We start from the raw sequence: 25,794 nt of genomic DNA on the forward strand, positions 1-25,794 counted from the left end.
ACATTCCTTTCGATATTATTGCATGAATAATCGCCAACATCATGCTATGTATCTTCCATCTCTACCATAGCTGATACCGTGGGAATGAATGCTCCATTTCACCGTGCATGGCCTCTTCCCAGAAGCGCACCCCGCGGAGTCGCCCGTGTAGTTGCAGCTTAATTGGGATATGGTCACGTAGAGTCAGCATTGTGTCAATTTTCTGGCTAACTTCATTATCAGTGGGATCACAGATCTGGGGAGTGCTCGCAAGTTTGTCCAGGTCCATGAGGATGTCAGCGGGGATCACTGATGAAGCCTCATCAGTTGCAAAGCCAGCATCTTCATTTGTAACCACTTTGGTATGCTCATTATCAAGTTCCTGTATCATGATTACATCGTTTATCGCCGGCAAGCAGATGTATATGAACTGGAGATACAAGGTCCGGCGTTCCTTTAAGATGCGGTCATGCTCCACCGATATGACCACCGCTTCATGGCATGGACCTTCTGGGACCGGACTTGGAGCAACTGTTCAACTATTGCAAGCGCCGCTTCACCCTCAAGACACCCCCATCAGGTGTTCCCTGAGGAGGACAAGCTCCCTGGGGACGAGGTGTTCCCTGTGTGAGATTCGGAAAGACCGACCCTACACTTTCATCCAGCACATATACAGCCGTGATCGGCCTGCTGCTCAACGCCCAACTTCATTTGCTGTTATAAGGGAGATGATGTTCTCTTTCTTTGGAAAAGAGCAGTTCTATACGTTCTTTCAGGCGCATGTTGTGCCCGTAAACGACCCTTCATCGCCTTCGTCGCCAGTTACTCTAGATCCCCATCCTTCAGGCACCCAAACCCGATCTTCTGTTGTTCAGTTGTCGGCAGAGACAACCGGTTTTACTACCTCTAGGACATTTACGTTGCCAGATACGTATATATGCAAGGTGAGGCAGAAACCAGGCCCCTGCAGCATAATCTCTCTTCTTTCACGAATCATGCTAAGTCATTCTCAGCCATGGACGACAACTGGGACACAGATGAGCTCAACTCCGTGGAACTTTCAAGGGAGGTCTCCATGGTGCACATCTGCGGTTACGAGAACCGAGAGAATGCAGGCGACGAAGTGGGCAATCCACCAACCAACCAATGGGCTGTCTTCCTTCAATACGGACAGGCGGCCTCCATCAGGCTCGACATGGTGCCTGGGTATGGTTCAGAAGGGCTGAGAGGGAAACTTCACGTCGCTTCCAAATCCTACATCTCGACGGACAAAGCGATCAAGAGAGTTAGCTTTCCAACCTGTACTGGCCCAACGGTGCAGGCAATAACAGACCTCATCATCCAGAACAGAAGGCAGAAGTATAATTTTACATCGGACTGGGAAGGGTGCAGATTTTGGATATTCACGCTTATCTCTGATCTGGAGACTGCAGGTCTGCTTCCAGCCGGGAGCGGCCAAGAGGCATGGGGAGTGCTGTCTCAATATTGGCGGTATCCGACAGGATCTGAGCCGCGCACCATTGCACAAGGAATGTTTCGTTAAACGATGTTGTCTTGCTGTATTTGGGACGCCTCAGCCTGCCGAGTTTCCTTCGTGCGTCTCATACCCTTGTGAATTGTAGTTAGTTATAAAATTAGAAGAAAGGATTTTGATTCAATCTTTTCCTTTTTTGGTAAATTGTGATTCAAAGCATACGGAGCACAACGTATGTATGTACTTACCGTACATGCTCCGTATATGCGTCCGCTGGGCCGACATCCTGTAAAACAGGTTTTTGGAGGATAAAGTGGCTGTACACCGCAAGCTGTCACGATCTAGACCGCCAGAACGAAATCCCGGGGGGGAGGGGGATGAAAGCGTTCATCCAAGTGGTTGGACAATGCTCAGCCTGTGTATGTTTCACCAGTCTTAATGGAGAAATATATCTGTCCTCCGCATCCCTTCGAACGCGAATTGTTCCTTGAGGATTCTCAAGCGCCCGGAGCTGGGTGACCCACAGGGAATATCTGGATGTGCTCAGTATGTGCGTAATATGCATATGTCTGGCGCAGGGCGGCATTGGCTGCTGGTTGGCTCCAGCCCTACCAATTAGCCCTAGCAAGCTCCAAGAAGCGAAAAAGAAACCAAGAAAAAGCAAAAGAAAAAGGGTTAAAAAGGTAGAAAAAGCAAAGAAAAAGGTAGAAAAAGCAAAGAAAAAGGCAGCGACAAGCCTTTCTACCCACCAGCAGGCGGGTGGAGTTTTTAACCAACCCTGACGTGCGCGAAGGGTGCTGTTTCATCTGGGCTGGGCAGGCCAGTGCTCCACAGCCAACCAGCCTGCAGCGACACCGACGGTGCTTGACCAGGGGACCGGGTTCTCGATCGGCGCTTCGATGGAACAAGAGAAGAACCACCTTGACGAGACACCGCAATCAAATCCACGGATCTCAAACGTCAGTGCAACACGGCCACCGCCCCAACCCCTACGGCCAGGACTCAAGCTGGCGGGAAACGATGGCGAATAGGGACGAGCAGAGCCGGGGGTGGAAGGGCGTTGTTGACTTTTCATTTCCCTTGCTCGTTCGATTTGGCTATTTCCCGGAGACACCCCATGCCTGTCTTATGCTCTCCATGTTGATCACGGGCGGGTAGAGAAGAGATGCGCATTGCAGGAATAGAACACTTGGTACTTTGATTGACGGTCGCGTGTCCCTCATTCCAAGGTTCTTCAGTTACTCTCTCCCCTTTTTTGGCTCGGAGTTTTTTTTTATTTTTGTTGCTTGTTATTAATATCTGAATAAGGGCCCAACATCCGGCCTTCTCTCTCCCTTCCCTCTCTTTTTTCTAAATCCTCCTGCTTACTTGGTGGTTTGCTTGTTGCGTTCTGCTTTCTTCGCCCTCCGTTCAGGTCATTTCATTATCTAGTCTTGTTTCCCGCTCCAGGGGCTCTTCCATTCCGTGCTGTTTGATGCGATTGTAAAACCCATCAAATAAAGCTAATCTGATCGAATATCATTTAATATACACTTGTGCATCCGTTCCCAATCCGCTTCGCTATAGCTCCATCGTCACCATCTAAAGCTAATCAAGATTCGACGATTCCATTCCCGCACGGCGTCATGAACGTGAACAAGAAGCTCGGTCGCTTCAAGCAATGGGCCGGAGAGCGTATGGGTGGCGAGGTGAAGACAAATGTATCGGACGACTTTAAGGCGATGGAAGCAGAGATGGCCCTGAGACATGATGGTATGCTCACCAGGTACCCCGCATCAGCCAGCCCGATAAACCCATTCCTGACACGGCTATAGGGTTGGAGCGTCTTCACAAAGCTATGACGGCCTACATACGGGCGATATCTAAACGTAACGAAGGGGATGGCGGAAAGCTCTTCTCTATAGGGTACCTAGGAGGAGCGATGGTAAACCATGGGCAGGATTTTGAAAGCAATTCCGAGTTTGGGCAATGCCTTATCAGTTCGTACTGCCCCAATGACGTTCGGTCTCATGGCGCGGAGAATGTTCTTTTCGGGCTAACTTGATTGATTGATCATCAGGTTTTGGAAGAACCAATGAGCGTTGTGCTCGGATTCAGGAGCAGTACGTTGCTGACGCGACGTCGAGCTGGCTGGAGTCGCTGGATAGGTCGCTTGCTCAGATGAAGGAATATCAGGTACGAACTGGCTGGCTGTGCCGCAAGAGGTTCTTACGAGTATGTCTAACGATGATTTCAGGCTGCTAGGAAAAAGCTCGAAAGTCGCCGTTTAGCATACGACACTTCGCTCGCAAAGATGCAAAAAGCAAAGCGAGAAGACTTCCGCGTTGAAGAGGAGCTAAGACTACAGAAGGTGAAATATGAGGAGGCTAATGAGGATGTTTACCGACGGATGCAGGATATCAGGGAGTCGGAAGCAGACAATATCTCCGATCTTCGAGCATTTTTCAATGCTCAACTTAATTACCATGACCAGTGCCGAGAGGTGCTGCTACAACTGAGAGATGAATGGCCAACTGGGTAAGAAGTTGTCCTTGCAATCTCTTTTTATTTTTCCAGCTAACTTGTTATTTTATAGTCAAAGTCCCGTCCGTCGACCAAATCTATCCCGCAACACAACTGCACATTCCTTCCACGAGCGATTCGAGCCCGAAGATCAGCCGCTAGATGCCCGCCCCCCTATACGACCGACCCGCACAGCTTCCTCCTGTCTCGACTCTCCATTATACAAGCCCCCTCTTAGCCGTACCTCCACCTTCGAAGGACCCACCCAACTTCGAGGTCGGGTATCCCCTCCACACTCAGGCCGGGTCGTCAGCGACAGCGCCTCTATAAACAGCACATCTTCCCATGCCCGCACGGCCAACGGCCGGAACTACGACGGCCATTACGGGTATCCCGACGACGGCATATCGTCATCGCATGGGAAAGTGAGCCCAGACCGCTTCACGTCTAGTTCTCTATCCGGTTCTTCCAGTAATCCGCTTCAAAGTCGGCCTGTGAGTATGGGGCTGTATAGTAATGGTAACGGAGTATCCTCCTCTCAATCGTCTATTCGAGCGAAGAAACCTCCACCGCCACCGCCTCCGAAGAGAAATGCACTTAGAGCGGTGGATATGTAGATGGTTCTTGGCTCGCTTCTTATTTATATGTATGAGTTGATGGGTAATGGCATGTTTTATTTTTAAAAAGGGGTGTCATTTAATCTCTACTACCTTTTTTTCTTTCTTTTTCCAGGTCGGAAAGCTGGGACCGAAAGCAGGTCAGTGGAAACAGGCAAAAGAAAAAGACCAGTCTCTTTTGCTTTTCTTTCTTTTTTTCTGACTCAAGAAGCCGAAATAAACTCTTCTTTCTCTTGTTACTTTATCCCACAGTGTGGATGAAGAAACGGAGGTTGCCCCCCTGTCTGGCTCAAGTAGTCCCGTGAATGAGAGGGCAGAAAGGCAACTTCAAAAACTACTTAAAACGTAAACCCCCCCCCCCCCCCCCCTTTTCTCCCCTGCGGCTAGCGTTCAAGTTGACTTTTTTTTACAACAATAACCGACAACAGCAACATCTCTACTCTCAAAGTTATGCTGCCTACATATAACTTTCTCCTGTATGTAGGTATGGTTCCTTAGCCATGCAGATACGCACAAGGTTCCCATACAGGCGCCTCTTAAGCCTGGAAGGTATGTGAACTGAAGATAATTGAATTCCCTTAGCTAGAAGATAACTAACATACACTTTGCAAATGCAACAAAAGAAGACCACCAGAGCATAAATGGGATCCATAGAGTTAAGGATGCTTTAAGGCCACGTCATAGGCCACGGCTTACTGCTTGGCTTCTTTGAGAGTTCCGGGCATAGAGAACCTTAGGATCATGGGGAGAGAGCCAGTCTCGTTAAGGATCTGCCCCACGGCAAGGTGTAGGCGGCAGAGATCTGGAGAAGGGGGAGGGACGGACAAGCTCGCTTCGTTATCCCCGAGCACAACGGGCGAGTTTGGCGGTAGGGATGCGATCTCGGGGACCTGAAGGGCGGCAAGTCGTTCGACGGCGAGGTTGGATCTTGTGGTTCTGGGGGCTGTTGTTGCTGCTGGTTTAAGGGACCAGTAGAATTCTCGAAAGCTGTCTGTGATGGCTTCGGACATGAAGATTGCGTTTTCGGGCTTGTCGATTATCGATCGGATTGAGTGGATCCGTCCTCCGGTAAAGACTTGGACGAGGTGCTGGGCTTTGTCGTCGTTGCGTAGGCATTCGGGAAGGATTCGCATGGGGACTACCTTTCCAGGCGCTCTGTTGTTGAATCCAAATGCTTCGACGCTGTATACTCCGGTAATCGCACAGCGGTCCATCTCTCTAGTTGATACCTGTGCCCGGAAAGGTCAGCCGCAGGCTTAGGAGACGAATTGCTCCCCTCCCCCGGGGGGGGGGGGGGGGGCTCACATTTAAGTCTAGCCTATACTCGCTGTCGGAGTCCGTGGACGAGAACGATTGCATATCTTTATCCATTACTACCAAGAGTTCTCAATAAGGATCCGGATAGACTCGAAAAGGACCAGAAGAGCAGCAAAACTCACGCGGCAATACAAACTTAATCACCCAGAGATATACAAAGTTGATTATTGCGTGTTGGAAGTCCTTGTTGGCCTTGATTTGATGGGTAAGGGATTCGACTGTCCAAGGGGTTCTCTTGAAGCCTACAGTCTGCAGTTTCACCAGAAGTTCATCGCTGACAGCTGTGGGACAGATGCAGCGCTTAAGAAGGCTGAGCATGAACGAGCGAGTGTTAATCCAGGACCCAGTCTGTGCATTGAGCTCTGTGTTCGGGAGATCTTGGGACTGCAACAGTGTGAAAACCTGTGTCAGATGTTCAGCTTCTAGCACAAGGTTGTGAGCCATTATGGATGTCCTGCTGATGACTTGATATCTTGGTTTAAATGTTCTTCTTAGAGGAGCGGGCTTGATACGGCTGAGAGAAAAGTCTTAATATTCAAAGGAGCAAAACAACTCAATAAAATCCAGCAATATGAAGTCCTAGAGAAAGTGCAGGCAAGTTATAATGAAGCATCCTGAGTTCAAGGTGACGGAACAGAGATGATGGATCAGGGTGAACAGACTGAGGGGAGGATGACGCTTCCGAACCACTTTGCAACAGACACCAAGTGAAGCAGAAAGAAGTGAGGAAGGGAAATGAACACAGCCTAAGAGAGGAAGAGGATTGTATCACAGACTGTGCCTAGTCGTCGTTCACAGAACGGAGGAGCAGTTGTGGTCACCTGCAGCTCGGCGCTGCTCCTGACATCCTGTTCGGGAAGGCAGAGCAGACAGACGGGAGAATGGGAAAAGGGAATTGCACAGAGAACATATATGCTGTGTGCCTCCTGGTTCGCGAACGGAGCTCTGGGTATTTGGAAATGATCATTATCCCTGTTCGAGGGGTCCTTTGTAGCCATGGCCCGGGAGGGAAAACGTGGCATAGCAATATCTGTTTCTACTATAGTTTTCCTTGAGAGCTTTTGACAATATGTCTGTAACATCTTTCTCTCCATTAAAGCGACTGGGTTCCAGGTTAAAAGACTCTTGAGAATTGAAGAAAGAAAGGGATCGGCTTCACCAAGGAATTATCCCCTACTACGGAGTAGATAGATTAAAATCGTAGTCCGGGTTCGATTCTCCCTCGAATCTGCCTCCACAGACTGCAGATTTCGGGCACGGAGGTCGTCAGCCCTTACTCCTGCCAGGCCCAATTCAGCCTCAGGTCTCCAGGCGCAGGGCGTGCGGCCAGCCAGGTAAAATAAATACATACATACCATTCAAGTCGAGGAGATGCTTCAGGGGGTTGAGCTGCGCTGACTCAGCAGCTGGTTGAGACCCACGCATCTTTCCCGTTCGGGCGATCGTGGCTGGCGAGTGGCGGTTGCGCTGACTCAGCACTTCTGCCACGTGACACCCCAAATCTTTGACAGGATTTGTTGCTGTTTCCCTTCTCCCATCACGGCTCAGCCCAGGTTCACAGTCCTCCACGGGAGTTTTCGCGACAGCTGATTCCCTCCATCCCCATTTCATCAACCAGAGGCCTGGACATACTACCCTTACGCGTTTCCACCCATTCACCGCCCCTGAGTGCGCGCCAGCGCCCGCAACCTTCCCTTGGCAACACCTTGCATGTATTTTCTATTTTGCCTCCTGTTGGTTCGGTGTCGCTCCGCCATAGCTTAGAGGGAATCTTATCTGCCAAGCATCAAAGAACATCGGATCTTAGTCCCGCGCCGCGCTTCAAGCCCGTACTGTCGCGTTCCGCCCGATAATCTCAGGATTCCTGTACAATAGTAGCCTTCGCGACCGACCCCCTCCTCCCGCTACGCACCCAGCGCCAAAACCGGATACCGGATTCCCCCCCAAGACCACTCCCCCTTCCCTTGGGGCGACCGCCAATTGTTCATGAATACTCTCCGCAGATAGGCAATGGCTTCCCTTCAGGCAGGCCCCAATATGGCGGCCATACAGTCTGGTCTTCCTCCCAACCTTACTCAACAACATATCCAAGAAGTCTATCAGGTAAGCATGGACCGCACTCCTTTCATTCACCTTTGGATTCTTCCTTCATCTATGCTTCCCCCAACCTCAACCATTAAACCTACCTAGATTTACTCTCAAATATCGTGCTAATTTTTGCAAAATAGAAATATCGGCATATGCAAGAGCAAGGCGTACGCCCGGATGATCCCGAGTTCCTCAAAGCGCACCACCTTCTTTCCGCCGTCCAGCGCCAACAGGCCATTCATAAGCAACGACAGCTACAGCAGTTGCAAGCGCAACGATTACAACAAACCCAACAGCAGCAGCAGCCACAGGCGCAACAGCACGTCCCACAGGCAAATGGAGTTTCGCCCGATGGCGTTCCCAATGGGATTGATGGTAATATTATTCGAGTTCCAATATGAGCATAAAATCATGGGATCCAGATGTCGCTAACATTCTTTTTCCTTGGTTTTCAATAGGCCGAAATGGATCCGTCAGCGGAAACGGCTCTGCAGCCCCAGACTCTGCGCCTGGGCAATCCGGATCAGCGACCACTGCGGCAGCTAGTCAAAAGAATGCGACCGCAGGGATGACCAGCTTTACACCGGAACAGTTGACCATTCTTAAAAACCAGATCCTTGCATTCAAGATGCTTTCCAAAAATTTACCCATTCCTCCCAGAGTACAACAGCAGCTCTTCGCAAATAAGAAGAGTATGCCCATTGGAGGCACCGATGGAGCTGTTTCACTTGACGGTGCGTCGGATGGTGCTAGCCAGGCCCGCGAAACTGGGCCTAAAGCGGATGACGCCACGGCAAACATACCAAAAACTATGTACCAGTCCTTCCAATCTCCCTACGAGGCACTTCTAGCTCGCATCAGCTACGGCAGCCATTCAATGCGCAAATACAGACTTAGGATCCCGAGCCTTATGCCTCTTGGCATAGATTTAGATAGGTTTCGGGAAGAGAGAGAGATCATATTGTATAATCGTATTTCTGCACGAAAAGCCGAATTGGCTAAGCTACCAGCTAACCTCAGTGTGTGGGATACCAGCAAGGGAGACTCGCCAGAAATGGTTGATGACTCTCTCAAAGTGAGAGCATTGATCGAGCACAAGATGTTGAACCTTCTCCCGAAACAGAGAATTCTGCGCAACAAGCTACAGTATGAAATGATTCACTATGACAATTTAATTATGTCGGCCAACCGCAGTAGCCACCGGCGCATGAAGAAGCAATCGCTCCGCGAAGCGCGAGTCACTGAGAAACTCGAGAAACAGCAACGTGATGCGCGTGAGACCAAGGAGAAGAAGAAACAGTATGATCAACTGCAGGCGATCCTCAATCATGGTCGCGAAGTTATCAATGCTGGAATTCAGCAGCGAGCGCGATCTCAGAAGCTCGGCCAGATGATGCTTCGACACCACCATGACATGGAGCGTGAAGAACAGAGACGTGTTGAAAGAACCGCCAAGCAGCGTCTCCAGGCCTTGAAGGCGAACGATGAAGAAACGTACATGAAATTGCTTGGTCAAGCCAAGGATTCGCGTATCTCTCATCTACTCAAGCAAACGGATGGCTTCCTCAAGCAGTTGGCTCGCTCTGTAAAAGAACAGCAAAGGACTCACGCAGAAAGATATGGAGGAGATGAGCATCTGTACGAAGATTCTGAGATTGAGTCCGATGAGGAAGATGAGGAAGGAGAGAGCCGTAAAGTTGATTACTACGCTGTGGCCCATCGGATCAAGGAAGATGTTACCGTGCAGCCGTCTATCCTTGTTGGTGGTACTCTCAAAGAATACCAACTCCGAGGTCTTCAGTGGATGATCTCACTTTACAACAACAATCTTAACGGTATCTTGGCCGACGAAATGGGTCTCGGCAAAACCATCCAGACTATCAGTTTAATCACATATCTGATCGAGATGAAGAAGCAAAACGGGCCTTTCTTAGTTATTGTTCCTCTCAGTACGCTAACCAACTGGACGCTCGAATTTGAGAAATGGGCGCCGTCGGTTTCTCGGATCGTCTACAAGGGACCGCCCAACAGTCGCAAAGCACAACAGCAAGCTATTCGGTGGGGACAATTCCAAGTCTTGTTGACAACCTACGAATACATCATCAAAGATCGGCCGATTCTGAGCAAGGTGAAATGGGTTCATATGATTGTCGATGAAGGCCACAGAATGAAGAATACTCAATCGAAGTTGACGCAGACTCTCACCCAATACTACACCTCGCGGTACAGACTTATTCTCACTGGTACCCCCCTCCAAAACAACCTTCCTGAGCTCTGGGCGCTTCTCAACTTCGTCCTTCCAAATATTTTTAAGTCTGTTAAGTCCTTCGATGAATGGTTCAATACCCCATTTGCGAACACAGGTGGTCAGGATCGTATGGATCTCACCGAAGAAGAGAAGCTACTCGTTATTCGTCGCTTGCACAAGGTACTTCGGCCGTTCCTACTTCGTCGATTGAAGAAGGATGTCGAGAAGGATCTTCCTGATAAACAGGAGCGTGTTATCAAGTGTCGCTTCTCCGCATTGCAGGCCAAGCTGTATAAACAACTGGTCACTCATAACAAGATGGTGGTCAGCGACGGCAAAGGTGGTAAGACAGGCATGCGTGGTTTGAGCAACATGCTTATGCAGCTACGAAAGCTGTGTAATCATCCATTCGTGTTTGAATCGGTTGAGGAAGAAATGAATCCAGGAAAGGGTACCAATGATCTCATTTGGCGTACGGCTGGTAAATTCGAACTGCTCGATCGAATTCTGCCAAAATTCAAGGCGTCTGGGCATCGTGTCTTGATGTTCTTCCAGATGACTCAGATCATGAACATCATGGAAGATTTCTTGCGCTTCCGCGGTCTTAAATACCTGCGTCTCGACGGTTCTACGAAGTCGGATGATCGATCCGAATTGTTGAGACGCTTTAATGACCCTGGATCAGAGTACTTCTGCTTCCTTCTCTCCACACGAGCTGGTGGTCTTGGTTTGAACCTGCAGACCGCCGACACTGTCATTATTTATGACTCAGATTGGAATCCTCATCAGGATCTTCAAGCTCAAGATCGTGCACATCGTATCGGTCAGAAAAACGAGGTCCGGATTCTCCGATTGATTAGCTCCAACTCCGTTGAAGAGAGGATCCTTGAACGAGCGCAGTTCAAGTTGGACATGGACGGAAAGGTTATCCAGGCCGGAAAGTTCGACAATAAATCGACAAACGAAGAGCGTGATGCTTTGCTTCGTACCCTGTTGGAAACCGCCGACTCCGCAGACCAGGCGGGCAAAGAGGACGAGATGGATGATGACGATCTAAACGATATCATGGCGCGGTCTGATGAAGAACTCACTCTTTTCCAAAAGATCGACGAAGAGCGAATGAAAACCGATCATTACGGCCCCGGACATCGACATCCCCGCCTGATGGGTGAAGATGAGCTTCCTGATATCTATTTAGCAGAAGACAACCCTGTTGCCGAAGAACCCGAGGAAATTACTGGACGAGGTGCCCGAGAGCGAAAGGTCATGAGATATGACGATGGTCTCACTGAGGAGCAGTGGGCCATGGCAGTAGACGCCGAAGATGATACTATCGAGGAGGCCATCGCTAGGAATGAGGCTAAAATGGAGCGAAGACGACTCAATAAGGAAAAACGAATGAGAAAGGCTCAAGGTATAGATTCCTCACCGGAACCTTCTAGGGAACCGTCTGCCACGCCGCAACGGGCCAAAGGACGACGCAAGGGCCCCGTGTCCAAGCGGAAGGCCGATGAGGTAATAGAGGAGGCCCCTGCCAAGCGTCGAAGAGGCAGACAGAGCAAAGCTGCGATAGCAGCCGCTGCTGCTGCGACAGAGACGCTGAATAACGCAGATCGTGAGGTCTTGCAAACCATTCTCAATAAGGTTTACAAGATCCTCATGGGACTCCAAGCGGAAGTCCCTGCTGATTCTTCAGATACTGATGACGAGCCGAGCACGCGCCCGATCATCGATCCATTCCTAAAGCCACCACCGAAGAGCCAGTATCCGGATTACTACGTTATCATCCAAAATCCCATTGCCATGGATACGATCAAGAGGAGGATCAATCGAGATGAATATCAAAGTCTGAGAGAGTTCCTAGATGATATTCGCCTATTATGCAATAATGCCAGGACCTATAATGAAGATGGCAGCATTCTTTTCCAGGATGCGAACCAGATTGAGGTAAGCTAGGGAGAGCGTTCGTTTTAATAATTTAAAATGCATTTCTGACGACCTCCCCCCATTAGGCCGCTTGCATCGCAGCTTTGAAGAAGGAATCTGAAAAGCACCCCGATTTTGCCGACTTTGACGAGTCCGTAGATGGGTCGACGGCCGCTGTTTCAAGTGCTGGAACTCCTCTTGCGTCTGGTGCCACGCCGTCACAGAAACTCAAATTGACGTTCAATAGCTCGAGAGCAAACGGAACTGACAGCGCTGCTGTAAGTGATGAGGAGTGATCGTGGGGTCTCAAAATTCTTCTACTCCGCTCCATCTCCCTTCCAAATGCGGTTCGAGATTGAAAAGTGCGTTGCGGGCCGTCTTTGGCGCCTTTTTCTGCCGTCATGATCGCTGCCTTTGAACATCCTAATGGGCCACTCTACCATATCCTTCACGAATCTGCACCTCCTTGACTTAAAACTATTTTCTAGTGTATCTTCACTACAATTTTTTTGGGACTTTATTCTTATTCTGATACCTCGTCGTGGTCCCCCGCCCCATGCGAGGCCGGCGTTGGGCCTATCATCGAAATGGTTTCTTTGTATTCTGGCGAGAGGGTCACGGTTGGCAAACATTGCGGATGGCGGAACGAAATGAATATCAAGTTTTGTTACATATGGGGTGGAAAGAAATGCTTCTGAAATTCCTTATCCCTTTAGTGCCATTTTCCTTTTTTTTTTTTTTTCTTTACTTCAGCGTTGCTCCCTGTGAAATTCTAGGTCCTCTTTTTCTTCCTTTCTTCTTCGATTTCTTTTCTCGGTCAAAATCGTGCTACATTTCTTCTTGTAGCCAGTACCCAATTAAGTCTTTGATATTTTCGTGTGGCTGGAATTGGCATCCGACTTTCTTTGTCCCCCAGTTTGTGATGTCTTTTAGATTTACTACGAATGAGACAGGTGGGAAGCGAAGAGAGAACCTTTGAGGATTAGGTTATCTATTAATGCATGATGTATTTTATGGATTGATTCAGGGATTCGAAAATTGATACAGTATGAGATCGTAGCACACCTCGTTGTCCACCACCCAACAAAAAGGAGCAATCCCTCTATCAAAGCCTCGAGGGACGGAAGGATTTATTTCTTTCGACAAGACGTCTAGCCTGTTAATAACACAACTTTAGTACTCTCCGATTCACAAAGGCCCTTTTGAGCCGTGACTGCCGTTATGTCCACACAATGGTATCCATCGCACAAAGAGCTCCTTGCAGGAGAACCTCGCTAGAAACGGAAACATTCGGCTATATCTCACCGGGGCTGCTGATACGACACCTCAGCCGACAACATATCATACCGGACGCCGGCCACTGAACCGAACAGCACGGCTTCAACGATACACCTTTGTCGATAGGCTCCGTCGAGTGCCCCCGTCGCATCAAAAGGCAGGATGACCGAGCGGTTAAGGTGGTAGGTTCAAGTTCACGTGATCCCATGTGGCTTCGCCTCGTGAAGTGGCGGAAAATTCTACTGGGGGCAACCCCGCCAGGGTTCGAATCCCTGTCCTGTCATGGTCTTTTTTGCTCTTTGCGTTTGCTCAGCGCGAGGGTGTTGAGGGGAGCTTCATTTTCTTTTAATATTTTTAACCCCCTTCTATCTCTTTGGAATGGGTGGGCGGGCTCGCGAAAGAGCTTTTTGAGTTTCCTGTAGCGAGTTGTGCTCGATGGTTTTGGATAATACTCCCGCTGCCACATTCTGGGGATGGGGCAAGGTGGACAAGTCAAAACAAAACCCATCCAGACAGAAAATACGGAGTACACAGAATGAGGGAAAAAAAAAAAAAAGAGAGAAGCTCTCTCTCCAAAAAAGAGACTGACCAAGCTGAGACTCGAACTCAGGACCTTTTCGGTGTTAACGAAACGTGATAACCAACTACACCACTCGGCCGGCTTATGGTATATTTGCAGAGCATTGAACTCAAGACCAACCACGGATACGAGAGGCCGGAAAAGGTTAATAGCGGCTTTTGCCATCCGGGATATCCAGCCGTGCTTTGCTGAGCAGAATGGATCCTCCCGCAAATTTGCAATAGTTGTCCGGGAACATTGTTGTTCGGCTCTCTAACCGCCAATACCGGGTTTGATACAGAGTAGACTGGCGAGCTTGGCTGCGCGATCTCACTGCTGAAACCTCTGGCGAAAAGAAGTCAGACAAGCAGCCTGCTGGCTGGCGTATCCTCCGTGTCCTCGCCCGCGGTTTCGCTTTTCAAAACCTAAAGTGACACAGACTTATGATAAGGTTTTGCTTAGAAAGGGATAAAGTCTAATAGCCAGAGATAATGGCAGGCTGTATAAAAGTACGCATCTCAATATATGTCACAGTGGTAATGCAATCAGGGAATCAAATGGGACTCTGGGAAGATAACACAAGTAAAAAATACATATGCTGTGAGCAGGAAAGTCGCGGCAATCACGACCCAAAGCCGTCAACCTTAGATCAAATCTCTCTTCACAAATTCGGCATGTAGAGTCTTTCCAAGAGACGCTGGGCTTCGCTCGACAATCACACCCGCTGATTCAAGGGCAGCAATCTTCGAGTCTGCTCCACCTTTACCTCCGCTAACGATAGCACCTGCATGACCCATGCGGCGGCCTGGGGGGGCGCTGATACCGGCAATGAACCCGACAGCTGGCTTGTTTGCCTTGTTTTCAGATCTAAGGAACTCCGCAGCATCTTCTTCAGCGCTACCTCCAATTTCACCAATCATGATGATACCGTCGGTCTCTTCGTCCTCAAGGAAGACGCGAAGGCAGTCGATGAAGTTGGTACCAGAGAAAGGATCACCGCCGATACCAACGACGAGGGACTGACCAAGGCCAGCTTGGGTGGTTTGATTCACAGCCTCGTACGTAAGGGTTCCTGATCTGGAGACAATGCCAATACGTCCTCTCTTGTGGATAAATCCGGGCATAATACCGATTTTGCATTGGCCCTGGGGGTTTAAAGACCAGCAGTTAGCTGGTGTTCAATTCAATAAACCCGTTGAAGAATGGATGCAACATACAGGGGCAATTATTCCGGGACAGTTAGGACCGACTAATCTGGTCTTGCTTTGGGTCTTCAAAATATCCGTAATGCGAACCATATCTAATATCAATTAGTAAATTTTTCGCTGGATATCACAGTAATATACCGTACCATGCTGAGGGATTCCTTCTGTAATGCTGTGTCCAAAGTTAGTGTGTGTTGAATAATCACTGGGACACGAGGGTAACAAACCAGACAACAAGGGGCATTTCAGCCTCAATTGCTTCTTCTATACTTCTAGCCGCCACTGGGGGACTGAATTCTTGTCAGAAAAGAGGAAGGAGGCCTTAGAGGGCGAGAGGAAGCTCACGGAACGAAGATCGCAGAGGCATTGGCGCCGGTTTCCTTCATGGCATCTCTCACCGTAGCAAACACGGGGCGATCAAGGTGCATCTCTCCAGCCTTCTTGGGATTGGTACCGCCAACGACATTGGTGCCTAGAGTATATCAGATGCTGGCTCTCTTTCAAGTGTGGCAGAACGACGCTACCATAGTCAATCGCCTGTTGGGCATGGAATCTAGCATTGAGGACACATATCAGTATCAACGTCTCTCCTCAACCGCCTGAGGACATTGCCACACTTACGTTCCTTGCTTTCCAGTGAATCCCTGGTAGAGAACTCTTGTTTCGCTGTTGATCCGAAGATTATCGATCGTGGAAGCGTAGCCAGACGTAGGCTTAGAATATCCGCGCTGCTGGACGCGGACGGCGCTCCGCAGGGCAGACAGTGTGCTGCGTCTGAAGGACTGCATTTTTTTTAAAAGAAAAACTCAGAGCGTGAAAGAAACAAAAAGAGAGAAGGAAAAGAGAAACCAAAAGCAGAGAGAGCTCGAGTCGGCCCTTGGGAGTATTTTTTTGACGACGTTCGTGTTGACGACGGGATGGCTTCCCGACCAATCTTTGACGGTTCTTGGCTACTACTGGGGGTGGAAGTGTGTTTTTGCGGTTCCTCCCACCTGAACCTTGTCGCGGAGTATCACGAAAATTATGACAGATCTTTGACGCTTCTCCGCCGTGCTCCACCGCCACCTGTTTCCGCTCTTGTAATCGGCTCTTCGTGGTATCACTAAATCATAGACCGGGCCTCCTTTGTTTATTGTGTGAAATTCTAGTTTTACGCTGCGTCCATAACCGTCAACATGGCGACGGAGACTCTGACTCTACGTCCCGCCACCCAGCAGCGCAAAGTGCCCAAGGCTGCGAAGCTACCTCCCGAAAATGAGCGCTATATGAGAGCCTGTTCGGACATAGCGAATGCGCTGATTCAGGACTATGAGGCTCAAAGGGACTCAACGAAGCCCAAAAAAGATATCAACCTGAACAAGCTGCGGGGTCAAATTTCGAAGAAGCACAGCTTGAGCACTCAGCCTCCTCTAACAGCAATCATTGCAGCAGTCCCAGAGCATTATAAGAAGTATATTTTGCCGAAGCTGATCGCAAAGCCGATAAGTAAGTGTGGTTCGCTGTTGACGTCTCTATCATGCACTGATTATTGATTTTCTCCAGGGACATCTTCCGGTATTGCGGTTGTTGCTGTTATGTGCAAGCCTCATCGATGTCCTCATATTGCATACACTGGAAACATTTGCGTGTATTGTCCAGGCGGTCCTGATTCCGACTTTGAATACTCCACCCAGTCCTATACCGGATACGAGCCGACGTCAATGCGAGCTATCCGCGCCCGCTATGACCCTTTCGAGCAAGCGCGAGGGCGGGTGGACCAGATCAAATCCCTTGGCCACAGCGTGGATAAGGTGGAGTATATTATCATGGGTGGCACGTTTATGTCTTTGCCAGAGGACTACAGAGAAGAATTCATAGCCCAGCTCCATAACGCGCTCAGTGGATATCAAACAAACAATGTTGATGAAGCGGTCCAAGCCGGGGAGATGAGCAATATCAAATGTGTCGGAATCACGATAGAGACACGTCCAGATTATTGTTTGGACACTCATCTCAGTGCTATGCTCAGGTACGGCTGTACGAGATTGGAGATCGGTGTGCAGAGTCTTTACGAAGATGTCGCAAGGGATACGAACCGAGGACACACTGTGGCGGCTGTGGCGGAGACGTTTAAACTGGCGAAGGATGCTGGTTTCAAGGTCGTCAGCCACATGATGCCAGATCTACCTAACGTGGGGATGGAAAGAGATTTGTTCCAGTTCCAAGAATACTTTGAGAACCCAGCCTTCCGAACGGACGGTCTGAAAATCTACCCAACACTAGTCATCAGAGGTACCGGTCTCTATGAGCTTTGGCGGACTGGTCGCTACAAGAACTATACCCCAAATGCTTTGATTGACATTGTCGCTCGCATCCTTGCCCTGGTGCCCCCATGGACTCGTATCTATCGTGTGCAGCGTGATATTCCTATGCCTCTTGTCACATCCGGCGTTGAGAACGGTAACCTTCGCGAACTCGCTCTTGGTCGAATGAAAGATTTCGGCACCACTTGCAGAGACGTGCGGACTCGAGAAGTTGGAATTAACGAAGTCAAGAATAAGATCCGACCAAGCCAGATTGAGCTAATTCGGCGTGATTACGTCGCCAATGACGGATGGGAGACTTTCCTTGCCTATGAAGACCCGAAACAGGATATTCTCATTGGCCTTCTCCGTCTACGAAAGTGCAGTGCAAAGTATACCTTCCGCCCAGAGCTTACCGGTCAACAGACTAGTTTGGTCCGTGAGCTGCATGTATACGGTTCAGCTGTTCCCGTTCACGGTCGTGATCCTCGGAAGTTCCAACATCGCGGATTTGGAACCCTGTTGATGGAAGAGGCCGAGAGGATAGCAAGAGAGGAGCATGGAAGTCGAAAGATTAGCGTCATCTCTGGGGTCGGTGTCAGAAGTTATTACGCAAAGCTTGGGTATTGGCTCGATGGACCATACATGAGCAAGATGCTCGATCCAGTGGAGCCGGAAGATGCTGAAGAATAAGGTACTATACAACCAAAATCTATGGTCATGCTTTTGATTGTTGCTGTGTATCAATCTATTAACGCTCAGATGGGCGCTTGTTTCCTCACTGGCGTTGGTTTGCTCCTTTATCTTTCGAAAAAGAGTAGGAAGAAGTTGTCTGGTTATTGGGTTCATTGGTTTTAAAGGCGTTATCAAAACAAGGTGCCATATGATGCTATCCAAATGGTCCATTTCTTCGGCGTTTTGGTTCACGAACAACGACAAAAGCTCATGTATATATGATGAATACCTGTTAAGGTTCGCTCCAAGTTTTGAATATAAATATTGCCTCCTGCTGTTGTTTGCACAGACAATACAGAATACTCTGCAATAGCATGTAGCTGAATCTCTATTGGACCACATTGATTGTGCATTACACTAAAGTAAGCTGCCGTCTGAGACTTCTCCATTGATCACAGGTCAACAAAGGTAAAGACAAGATTTCTGTCGGTATAAACTTGCGTTGATCTATTAACTCGTCCATCAACCGAAGGGACGAAACCACCCTAGCATCATTAGTTGGGTAGATATCATATAATATAAAACTTCCCATCAACCAAAAGCCTGGTTTCTGTAGATATACACATATAGTATGGAATATGACAAAACCAAGCTAAGAACCGAACAAGCCACGTTTATCACACGCCTATCAACTCGCAAAGGTTCTACCTGCTGTGCGAGGAGCAAAAGAATTGTAAAACTTAGAATCCTAGACAAGAAACAGCCGTATACTCCGCGATCCGTTTTGAAAACAAATATATCAAGGAAATCGTATTAGAATCGATGCAAGTGCATCTCATCACTGTTCATTTTCGAGTCGCTTAGGACAAGGTTATCGCTCCTCTTCGACTTGATCGAACGTGGAGGTATGCTTGTAGACCGCAAAACACAGCAAATGCCTAGATGGATTTGGTCCATAGTTAGAATTCGATGTTCTCGGAAGGATTTTATCGAGATACATGGCAACGAGAGCGTATCACGTAGATAGGCAGTTTGGGATGGGGGGAAACATCGGAACCCCTGTGACGTACGGCATATACTATAACAGCAGTGAAAATGGACCCTGCGACTGCGGTACCATCTTTAGGGTCGTCTCTCGAGCCCATAAGCGAGTGGTGGTTGCGCTGGAAGTTGGACTGTTAGCCGATGATATGACTCCCGGGAGGTAAACAGCAGGCGCGCACGCATCTGCGGAACGTAGCCGGAGGGTGGGAAACGTACTTTATACAGCGAACCAATGACGGAGAGAATAATGACGGCGAAGATGGAGATGATGAAACTGGAATCGTCCATGTTAGCCCTGGCTTCACGTTTTGTGCTGGATGGAGGGACGTCTTACCAACTCCACGCATTGAGCGCGGAGACGACGGGCTTCATGGTGGTTGAGAGGAAAGAATTTAAGAAACAGTTAAGGGAAAATATAAATTTTGATATGTCACCAGGGAAATGATTGTTAGAGGAAATGAGAGTGCCCGTAGGTGGTGGTACTGGTGCTTGGCTGGTGAAGGTCGAGAGAAGAGAGGGTGGTGATGCTTGGGGCTTCGACTTAAGCTTGTTGCGTAATTATATTTTAGCTCCAAGGTTACGATGGATTTATATAAAACAACCTTGGAAAACACGAGAAGTTTGTGGATTTGTTTGAAGATATCTAATTAAAAATATGAAGAAACATATTTATCGAAATTCTTAATAGTCGCTTGTGAAAATCGTCAGAGCATAGAATCCTCTCTATTTAGTGCTGCCTAATGACCCCAGAGGGCAACTATATCGAGAGGGCTATGACACCGACATTGGCCTTGTACCAATGCTTCAGAATCCCAAGTATATCCTGGCAAGCCGATCGCTAAAGATATAGCATGGCAATTCACCTATCTATATAAGGCATATCTGTCTGATATTATACTAGTCTCCGTTGGCCTTATTCCATTGCACACTCTCTGCAAATGTCACGCCACTCCCTCCAAAAATATCCAGCGCGCTGCCAATGGTCAGGTCGACCTTTCCCTTACTGCTTGTCTTGACACGGTCGAGGTCTGCTAGACCTCGTCCGCCTCCAGCGTATGTCACTGGGATGGAGCACCATGCCGCCAATTTTGATACCAGTTCGTCGTCGATTCCTTGCTGCAACCCCTCGACATCAGCGGCATGGATCAGAAACTCAGAGCAGTAGGGCTCGAGCATTCTAATCGTTTCTAGGACAAAAAGTTAGTCTTCATTTAGTCCCATATCCGGGTTTCGAGGACGTTGTGCATCCATACCCTTATTAATTTCCATTTCTGTAATCGTCTGCCATCTATTCATAGCAACAAACCAAGTATTCTCTCTCCTTCGGCAGCTTAAATCCAGTACTAATTTGGACTTGTCATTCCCAAGCGCCGTAAGGATTGCTTGGAGTCGCTCCATTGAAAATTTACCCTCAGGAAAAAGGAAAGATGTGATGACGACCTACTATTTTCACGTCAGCCGCCAGTACACGCCAACGCGATAGTTGTGATTGCAGGGGCGCATGGATGAGAGCCCACCTTTTCAGCTCCAGCATCTATCCAGTACTGTGCGTTTTTATCTGTGATACCCCCGGCGACATGTAGCCCTCCCGGCCACGCAGCTAGCGCTTCCCTCGCCGCATCATCATTCCCAGGCCCCAGCATGACCACATGCCCGCCCGTTAAGCCATGGTCCTTGTAGAGCTTTGCGAAGTGCCCCGCCGGAAGCGCAGAAACGTAATTCGTTTTTAGCTCCCCAGGCTCGGCGGTCAGAGTGCCGCCAACAATTTGTTTTACCTGACCTGCATGGAGGTCAATGCAGGGACGAAACCGTGTCATCCTTCAACGGGTGAAGCAATGTTCATTTAATCCGGCCCATCAAGGACGCTGGTAATTCGACCAACTACCATCCCGCCGCGCATTATAGTCACGTGATATATTTCAATGACATAAGCGCAATTCTGAATTTTTGCCTGTCAGGATGGGAGCGGAAGCTGATCTCGAGATACCTGCATCAGAGAAACGCGAAGGAAGCTGAAGATGCTGGGGAAACGGAAACGCGAGGCTACAGTGGTCTCTCGGCCTGCTGAGCAAGAAGATGATCCTCTCGCCGTTCCGCCCAACTCCCACGACCTTCTCCGAAAGTATTTTGAAGCTCAGTTCGAGCCATTGGACGTGCCGCAGAAAGGAAAGGCTTCTGTCGCAAATTCTCCAGATACGGAATCTGATGATGACAAGGAAGATTCTGAATGGAGTGGCATCTCCGACGATGACGGGGACGACACTTCCCCTTCCGACACGGTTCCGGAGGTGGTTGATCATAGCACTTCTCACAACATAACTAAAGATGGTTTCGAAAAAGAGCTTCGGAAACAGTTCATGGTACGTCTCACAAGTACGGGTGGCTGGCGGATTAACACATTTGGCTTATTCTGACCACGTTTACGTTTCTTTTAGTCGGCAAAGCCGCCGTCCTCGTCTCAGATGAAATCTAAAACCACAGCAAAGCGGAATACGAATGCATCCGACGGCGACGAAGGAGCTGATGATGCGATGAATTTGAAAAACGACCTTGCCTTACAACGCTTGCTAAAGGAGTCTCATCTCCTTGAGTCTGCCGACGACCTCAATCCTACCGGGAAAAATCGTCACCGTGCACTTGATATTCGTATGCAAACTATCGGAGCAAATGATTCGATCTATATGCAGAAAAAGATGCCAATGTCTCACAGAAAGGGGATAGAAGCTAAAGTAGCAAAGAAAGACGCGACAAGACGACGCGAAGCAAAAGAAAACGGAATTATTCTTGAGAAGCCTACGCCGAAACGGAAGGTCAGCAGTGCGAGAAGGGAACGGGGCATTGGCGGACCGTCCGTTGGAAAATTTTCTGGAGGCACACTAAGATTGAGCAAGCGGGATCTCGCGGATATCCAGGGCCCACGAACAATGAGCAAAGGCAAGAAAAGGGGTCGCAGGTGACCAGCTTAGCGGCTAAAGAACAGATCGCCGCTGTATCCTCCTGCCACAAATTTTGAGTTAATGTCAAAATGATTTGATAGGAGCAGCATTCTATCACAATCTGCGCCCTTACTTGACTATTGCTGAGGTTAAAATCCACGTGTTGGACGAGCTATCTTCGCCCATCAGCGGGCCCGTATCGGAAACTTCAAGCCACCGCTTCGAACCAAGACATGCATGAAGCGTGTGAGGCGGAAAAATGGCTGGTTTCAGGCGCTCGTTCCTGGCTACTGCGTGTCAGAGATTTGCAGAAATGCTGTTGAAGTGGTGCTAGTCCTGGCGCCGTCGACCACGCTAGATTGGATTTCCCCGCAGATATTCAGCAGCGCGTGGCGCACTAACTCCGTCTGGATTCCGGAAAAGTCGACGAGACAAGAGAACGAAGAAAGTTTCTTCCGCTTTGGAAGTTGGGACCCTTTTTATTTTTTATTTTATTTTATTTTATTTTATTTTTTTTTTTGACTACTAGTTAGCGCAAACAAGCCGGATCAAGCGGCTACTATGATGACCCCGTCCTTTCACACCCTGAATGTTGGCTCTTTTCGGCAGCCTGGTCTCCCCGGTCACGAATTTGCCTTCTTTTGCCTTGTAGAGGGGTGATCTTGGTAGAAGGTGTTGAAATGGGTCCAATTCGAGACAAGAGCTTGTATTTCTGGAGCGTCGCGGCCGGTCCTCCCGACTTGGTACTATTTTCGACATTGTCAGAGAGTTGTATGAGAAGCAGCCGATGATCGGCACACGGTATCGGACTGAAGTCAGCTTTGTAGTTAAAAGTTGTATTCCATCTGACAGCTATCAGTCATCTCTGCTATCTGGAGCTAACTTCTGTGCTAAAAAGGTGCTCAAATTCTAACCCCACAATGTCAATGTGAATATGTGCATCATCAAGTGATCTGATTGAGATCCACACGTTCTCTTTTAGCTTACAGAGATTACGAGGAGAAAGTTTGATTGATCATATGAGGCGAAGCTCGCTAGAAGGACGGTCGAACTACTAAAGTATTGACCACTAAGCTCTGCACCATGTTCTCTATGAGCTGGTTCGTCACGGGCAAATCGCAAGCTTTTTGGGAGAAGTCCTGCGAAGTGGCAACACAGGATTTGCAATCTTTACCTAGTAAGCTTCCCCATCGACATGCTTGTTACGGCATGTGGATTCCTCCGTTCTTCTTACTTCGGCACTCAAATCGCAAAACCGGACGCTATGTAGGACGAGATTTAGCGGCTTGAAGCAGGTACGCAAGCTAAAATGTGTTGACTTTTTCACGCTGAAATTTGTCAACGGCCTACTCTGTACTCTGTAGGGTGGTTATTACTCTCACCCTGTGTCGACTCCCATCGGACCCAAAGCCCCAACAAACATCAATTGAAATGGTCGTGATTCTCCTCTACATGTAGGGCGGATACCGAGTGCAAAGGCCATGTTCACACCCCTGGTATTCGGCTTCCCGTCATCGAGTCAGCCAGTCATCGACCCAGCAGGCCGAGTCGCGTCCGTCCTCGGGTGTTCCTGACAACCCCGACCCCTGGTTAGCGCTCCAGGGCACACACGAAGCCCCGGGCTCGCCCGTTGGGGACCACCCGTTGAGCCGTTGTTCCAGAATGGCAGTTGGCCTTTGGAAGCGCTATTCATCCCAGTCGAGATGCCTGAAAGATGCATGCGGACGATGATGTGATGTCAATGAGGGTTTGGGTTAGGCTCCTGTTGGCAGGTGGAGAGGGATAGGAAGTGGGCTGGGAGCGTTGTCTCAGGGCGATGATCATGCAAGCGCTGAGTGTGGATATGATGTGCGGTGGTGTTTCAGATTAAATGCCAAACTTTCTTTCTGAGGAGGCTGGGTGATTCCTGTCTGGACGCTGATTTGTTTGAATTTTCCGCTGGGTCTGCACTTTGATCACGTCAAGGGCGCTTTTGCGCTTCGACGCCTGCATTGAAGAAAGTGGTCAAGCCTCCCAACTTGCTTGGAGGCCAGATGCATGAAGACAATGGCTATGACCGAAAATTGTATTCTTCTTGCATACTCCGTAGTTAACTGCATATTCAATGCTTTTATGTACTCCGTATGTGCGGAGTAACTGTACATACATATTCGAAAGATATGCGACCCGACCGATGGGCCGCAAAAGTCCAACAATGGGAGACGTTGCAGCAAACCCGCATGTGGTTGAACAATGAAGAAATACATCCTCCGTAGTTCACGACGGAGTTGATGGCAGTGGACGATCAGGAATGCACATTTTCGCGTTCCTTGAACATCCCAACTCCGCTGCAGTGCCTCTTATCCCGCGCGCACACTCTCTCTCGCAGCGGTCCCGTGTGGTATGCTCAAAATTACGCAAAGTGCTGGCGACGGCCGCTGGCTGGGGCCAACGCAGGCCAAACCATTTCTGCGCTAAAAGTCCGGAGCGCGAATCTGAAACAGCGATAAGCCCCCCTCTCACCCATCCCCCTCTCGTTTGAGATGACCCCCAAAACAGCCGGACAAAAATAAATGCATGCATGCACTCGCCGCCAATCAGACCGCATGGAGCTACTCTAGCGTGGCCATTGGCTGATCAACGACTCGCCCAACACAAGAGTCCGAACCCGCCGCCCAAAAGAAGTGACGCGAGGGAGAATTGACGTCGGGATTGGAGAGGGGACGCGGAGGGCGGCATCTCCCCACAGGCTGTCTGCCGTCTGATCCCAATTTTGACGGCTTGTGCAATGAGCTTCGAGTAACTAACTCCCCCGTAGTTAACTGGCGGAAGACCTCAGATCGGATGAAGTCTAACTACGTGTCCACAGGGATCATTGTTGATAGATATGACAGCGAGGTGGACGGAGGACTCTTTAACTCTGTATGGATGAATATGCAGGAAATACTACCAGACTCCATCACCGCCTCTTCCACGAGCGCCTCTTGCGCACTAAAACGATATACCTCCTAGTAGATTTCGCTTGCGCGATGGTGAGTTCGTATTGCCGTTGATGGCTCTTCCTGTCATTCCCTCTGCCCTTTTTTCCTTTTTTCTTTTTTTTTTTTTTTTTTTTTTTTTTTTTTTTTTTTTTTTTTTTGGGGGACCCATCGAACGGCGTCCAGGTCGGTGGCCACCACTCGTAAGATAGGCTCGAGACCTTGGAAGCTGGGGGACCGAGATCCTAGTGACTGATGGCATTATCCCTGAAGCCGCCATCGAGGACGGAGGACCGCTGAGAAGATTAACATGGGAAAGTTAATCCGACACGGGTCTCACAGTGGGTGTGACTCGCGCATCTCCGACAGGGCAGGCCAGCGAGTTTATTCCGCCTCTATCGCGGTTCTAGAAGCAGATCAGCTTCGGCGCTGAGGTGGAGTTTAGCAGGATGGGGAACCTTTTTCCCGCCGTCTCTTCTACTTGATGGCGACCGCCTTTTTTTTTTAATTATTCTTTTTTTTTTTCTTTCTTTGAATAGCACTAAAATTTGCGCCCGGGTCTCCGAGCAGGGATGCGAGAAGAGGAGCGACTGTAGGAAAATGGCCTTGTATTACAGGAGGATACCAGATTACCGTAGCCCAATTCTCGTGACTTGGCGCAGGGGCCCAGCCATCAGCGTGGGTACCGAAAGTACCGTATTGGCGCC

At 49.1% G+C, this 25,794-nt stretch overlaps 10 protein-coding genes and 2 non-coding genes across 12 annotated transcripts; 6 read left to right on the forward strand and 6 right to left on the reverse strand.

Annotated features, from left to right (window-relative positions):
- Positions 1 to 61: 61 nt before the first annotated feature.
- On the reverse strand, positions 62 to 370 carry D8B26_005834 (uncharacterized protein; the record flags this gene model as incomplete). Its single annotated transcript, XM_066125012.1, has 1 exon — positions 62 to 370. One exon carries the CDS (start codon positions 368 to 370, stop codon positions 62 to 64), a length of 309 nt encoding a protein of 102 aa, XP_065981093.1.
- Positions 371 to 693: 323 nt separating this feature from the next.
- Positions 694 to 1,595, forward strand: D8B26_005835 (uncharacterized protein). Its single transcript, XM_066125013.1, has one exon. The coding sequence runs from the start codon at positions 917 to 919 to the stop codon at positions 1,520 to 1,522; it is 606 nt and encodes a 201-aa protein (XP_065981094.1). The 5' UTR covers positions 694 to 916; the 3' UTR covers positions 1,523 to 1,595.
- Positions 1,596 to 1,954: 359 nt separating this feature from the next.
- On the forward strand, positions 1,955 to 4,928 carry D8B26_005836 (uncharacterized protein). Its single transcript, XM_003069376.2, has 5 exons — positions 1,955 to 3,205; positions 3,268 to 3,432; positions 3,513 to 3,628; positions 3,690 to 3,970; positions 4,029 to 4,928. The coding sequence occupies exons 1-5, from the start codon at positions 3,079 to 3,081 to the stop codon at positions 4,570 to 4,572; spliced, it is 1,233 nt and encodes a 410-aa protein (XP_003069422.2). The 5' UTR covers positions 1,955 to 3,078; the 3' UTR covers positions 4,573 to 4,928.
- A 336-nt stretch (positions 4,929 to 5,264) lies between these two features.
- D8B26_005837 (uncharacterized protein) lies at positions 5,265 to 6,945 on the reverse strand (the record flags this gene model as incomplete). Its single annotated transcript, XM_003069377.2, has 3 exons — positions 6,012 to 6,945; positions 5,878 to 5,945; positions 5,265 to 5,801 (listed from the first exon to the last, which is right to left on the reverse strand). The coding sequence occupies exons 1-3, from the start codon at positions 6,331 to 6,333 to the stop codon at positions 5,265 to 5,267; spliced, it is 927 nt and encodes a 308-aa protein (XP_003069423.2). The 5' UTR covers positions 6,334 to 6,945.
- Positions 6,946 to 7,926: 981 nt separating this feature from the next.
- Positions 7,927 to 12,447, forward strand: D8B26_005838 (uncharacterized protein; the record flags this gene model as incomplete). The annotated part of the gene is made up of 4 exons (XM_003069378.2): positions 7,927 to 7,992; positions 8,118 to 8,352; positions 8,436 to 12,172; positions 12,238 to 12,447. 4 exons carry the CDS (start codon positions 7,927 to 7,929, stop codon positions 12,445 to 12,447), a joined length of 4,248 nt encoding a protein of 1,415 aa, XP_003069424.2.
- Positions 12,448 to 13,585: 1,138 nt separating this feature from the next.
- D8B26_005839 lies at positions 13,586 to 13,712 on the forward strand. The gene has a single exon. It is a non-coding gene; the product is annotated as a tRNA-Leu (tRNA).
- A 302-nt stretch (positions 13,713 to 14,014) lies between these two features.
- On the reverse strand, positions 14,015 to 14,088 carry D8B26_005840. Its single transcript has one exon. It is a non-coding gene; the product is annotated as a tRNA-Val (tRNA).
- A 376-nt stretch (positions 14,089 to 14,464) lies between these two features.
- TCA8 (Succinate--CoA ligase [ADP-forming] subunit alpha, mitochondrial) lies at positions 14,465 to 16,124 on the reverse strand. The gene is made up of 7 exons (XM_003069379.2): positions 15,815 to 16,124; positions 15,718 to 15,746; positions 15,539 to 15,665; positions 15,421 to 15,483; positions 15,340 to 15,365; positions 15,206 to 15,288; positions 14,465 to 15,133 (listed from the first exon to the last, which is right to left on the reverse strand). Exons 1-7 carry the CDS (start codon positions 15,979 to 15,981, stop codon positions 14,633 to 14,635), a joined length of 996 nt encoding a protein of 331 aa, XP_003069425.2. The 5' UTR covers positions 15,982 to 16,124; the 3' UTR covers positions 14,465 to 14,632.
- Positions 16,125 to 16,368: 244 nt separating this feature from the next.
- On the forward strand, positions 16,369 to 18,168 carry ELP3 (Elongator subunit; the record flags this gene model as incomplete). The annotated part of the gene is made up of 2 exons (XM_003069380.2): positions 16,369 to 16,678; positions 16,736 to 18,168. 2 exons carry the CDS (start codon positions 16,369 to 16,371, stop codon positions 18,166 to 18,168), a joined length of 1,743 nt encoding a protein of 580 aa, XP_003069426.1.
- Positions 18,169 to 18,627: 459 nt separating this feature from the next.
- On the reverse strand, positions 18,628 to 19,723 carry D8B26_005843 (uncharacterized protein). Its single transcript, XM_003069381.2, has 4 exons — positions 19,529 to 19,723; positions 19,411 to 19,468; positions 19,221 to 19,313; positions 18,628 to 19,088 (listed from the first exon to the last, which is right to left on the reverse strand). Exons 1-4 carry the CDS (start codon positions 19,564 to 19,566, stop codon positions 19,011 to 19,013), a joined length of 267 nt encoding a protein of 88 aa, XP_003069427.1. The 5' UTR covers positions 19,567 to 19,723; the 3' UTR covers positions 18,628 to 19,010.
- Positions 19,724 to 19,919: 196 nt separating this feature from the next.
- Positions 19,920 to 21,036, reverse strand: HIS6 (Enzyme that catalyzes the fourth step in the histidine pathway). Its single transcript, XM_003069382.2, has 3 exons — positions 20,712 to 21,036; positions 20,448 to 20,634; positions 19,920 to 20,381 (listed from the first exon to the last, which is right to left on the reverse strand). The coding sequence occupies exons 1-3, from the start codon at positions 21,009 to 21,011 to the stop codon at positions 20,092 to 20,094; spliced, it is 777 nt and encodes a 258-aa protein (XP_003069428.2). The 5' UTR covers positions 21,012 to 21,036; the 3' UTR covers positions 19,920 to 20,091.
- Positions 21,037 to 21,171: 135 nt separating this feature from the next.
- On the forward strand, positions 21,172 to 22,973 carry D8B26_005845 (uncharacterized protein). Its single transcript, XM_003069383.2, has 2 exons — positions 21,172 to 21,554; positions 21,630 to 22,973. The coding sequence occupies exons 1-2, from the start codon at positions 21,213 to 21,215 to the stop codon at positions 22,149 to 22,151; spliced, it is 864 nt and encodes a 287-aa protein (XP_003069429.2). The 5' UTR covers positions 21,172 to 21,212; the 3' UTR covers positions 22,152 to 22,973.
- Positions 22,974 to 25,794: the final 2,821 nt, after the last annotated feature.

Source organism: Coccidioides posadasii, chromosome 3 (assembly GCF_018416015.2).
Source record: "Coccidioides posadasii str. Silveira chromosome 3, complete sequence".
Taxonomy (NCBI): domain Eukaryota; kingdom Fungi; phylum Ascomycota; class Eurotiomycetes; order Onygenales; family Onygenaceae; genus Coccidioides; species Coccidioides posadasii.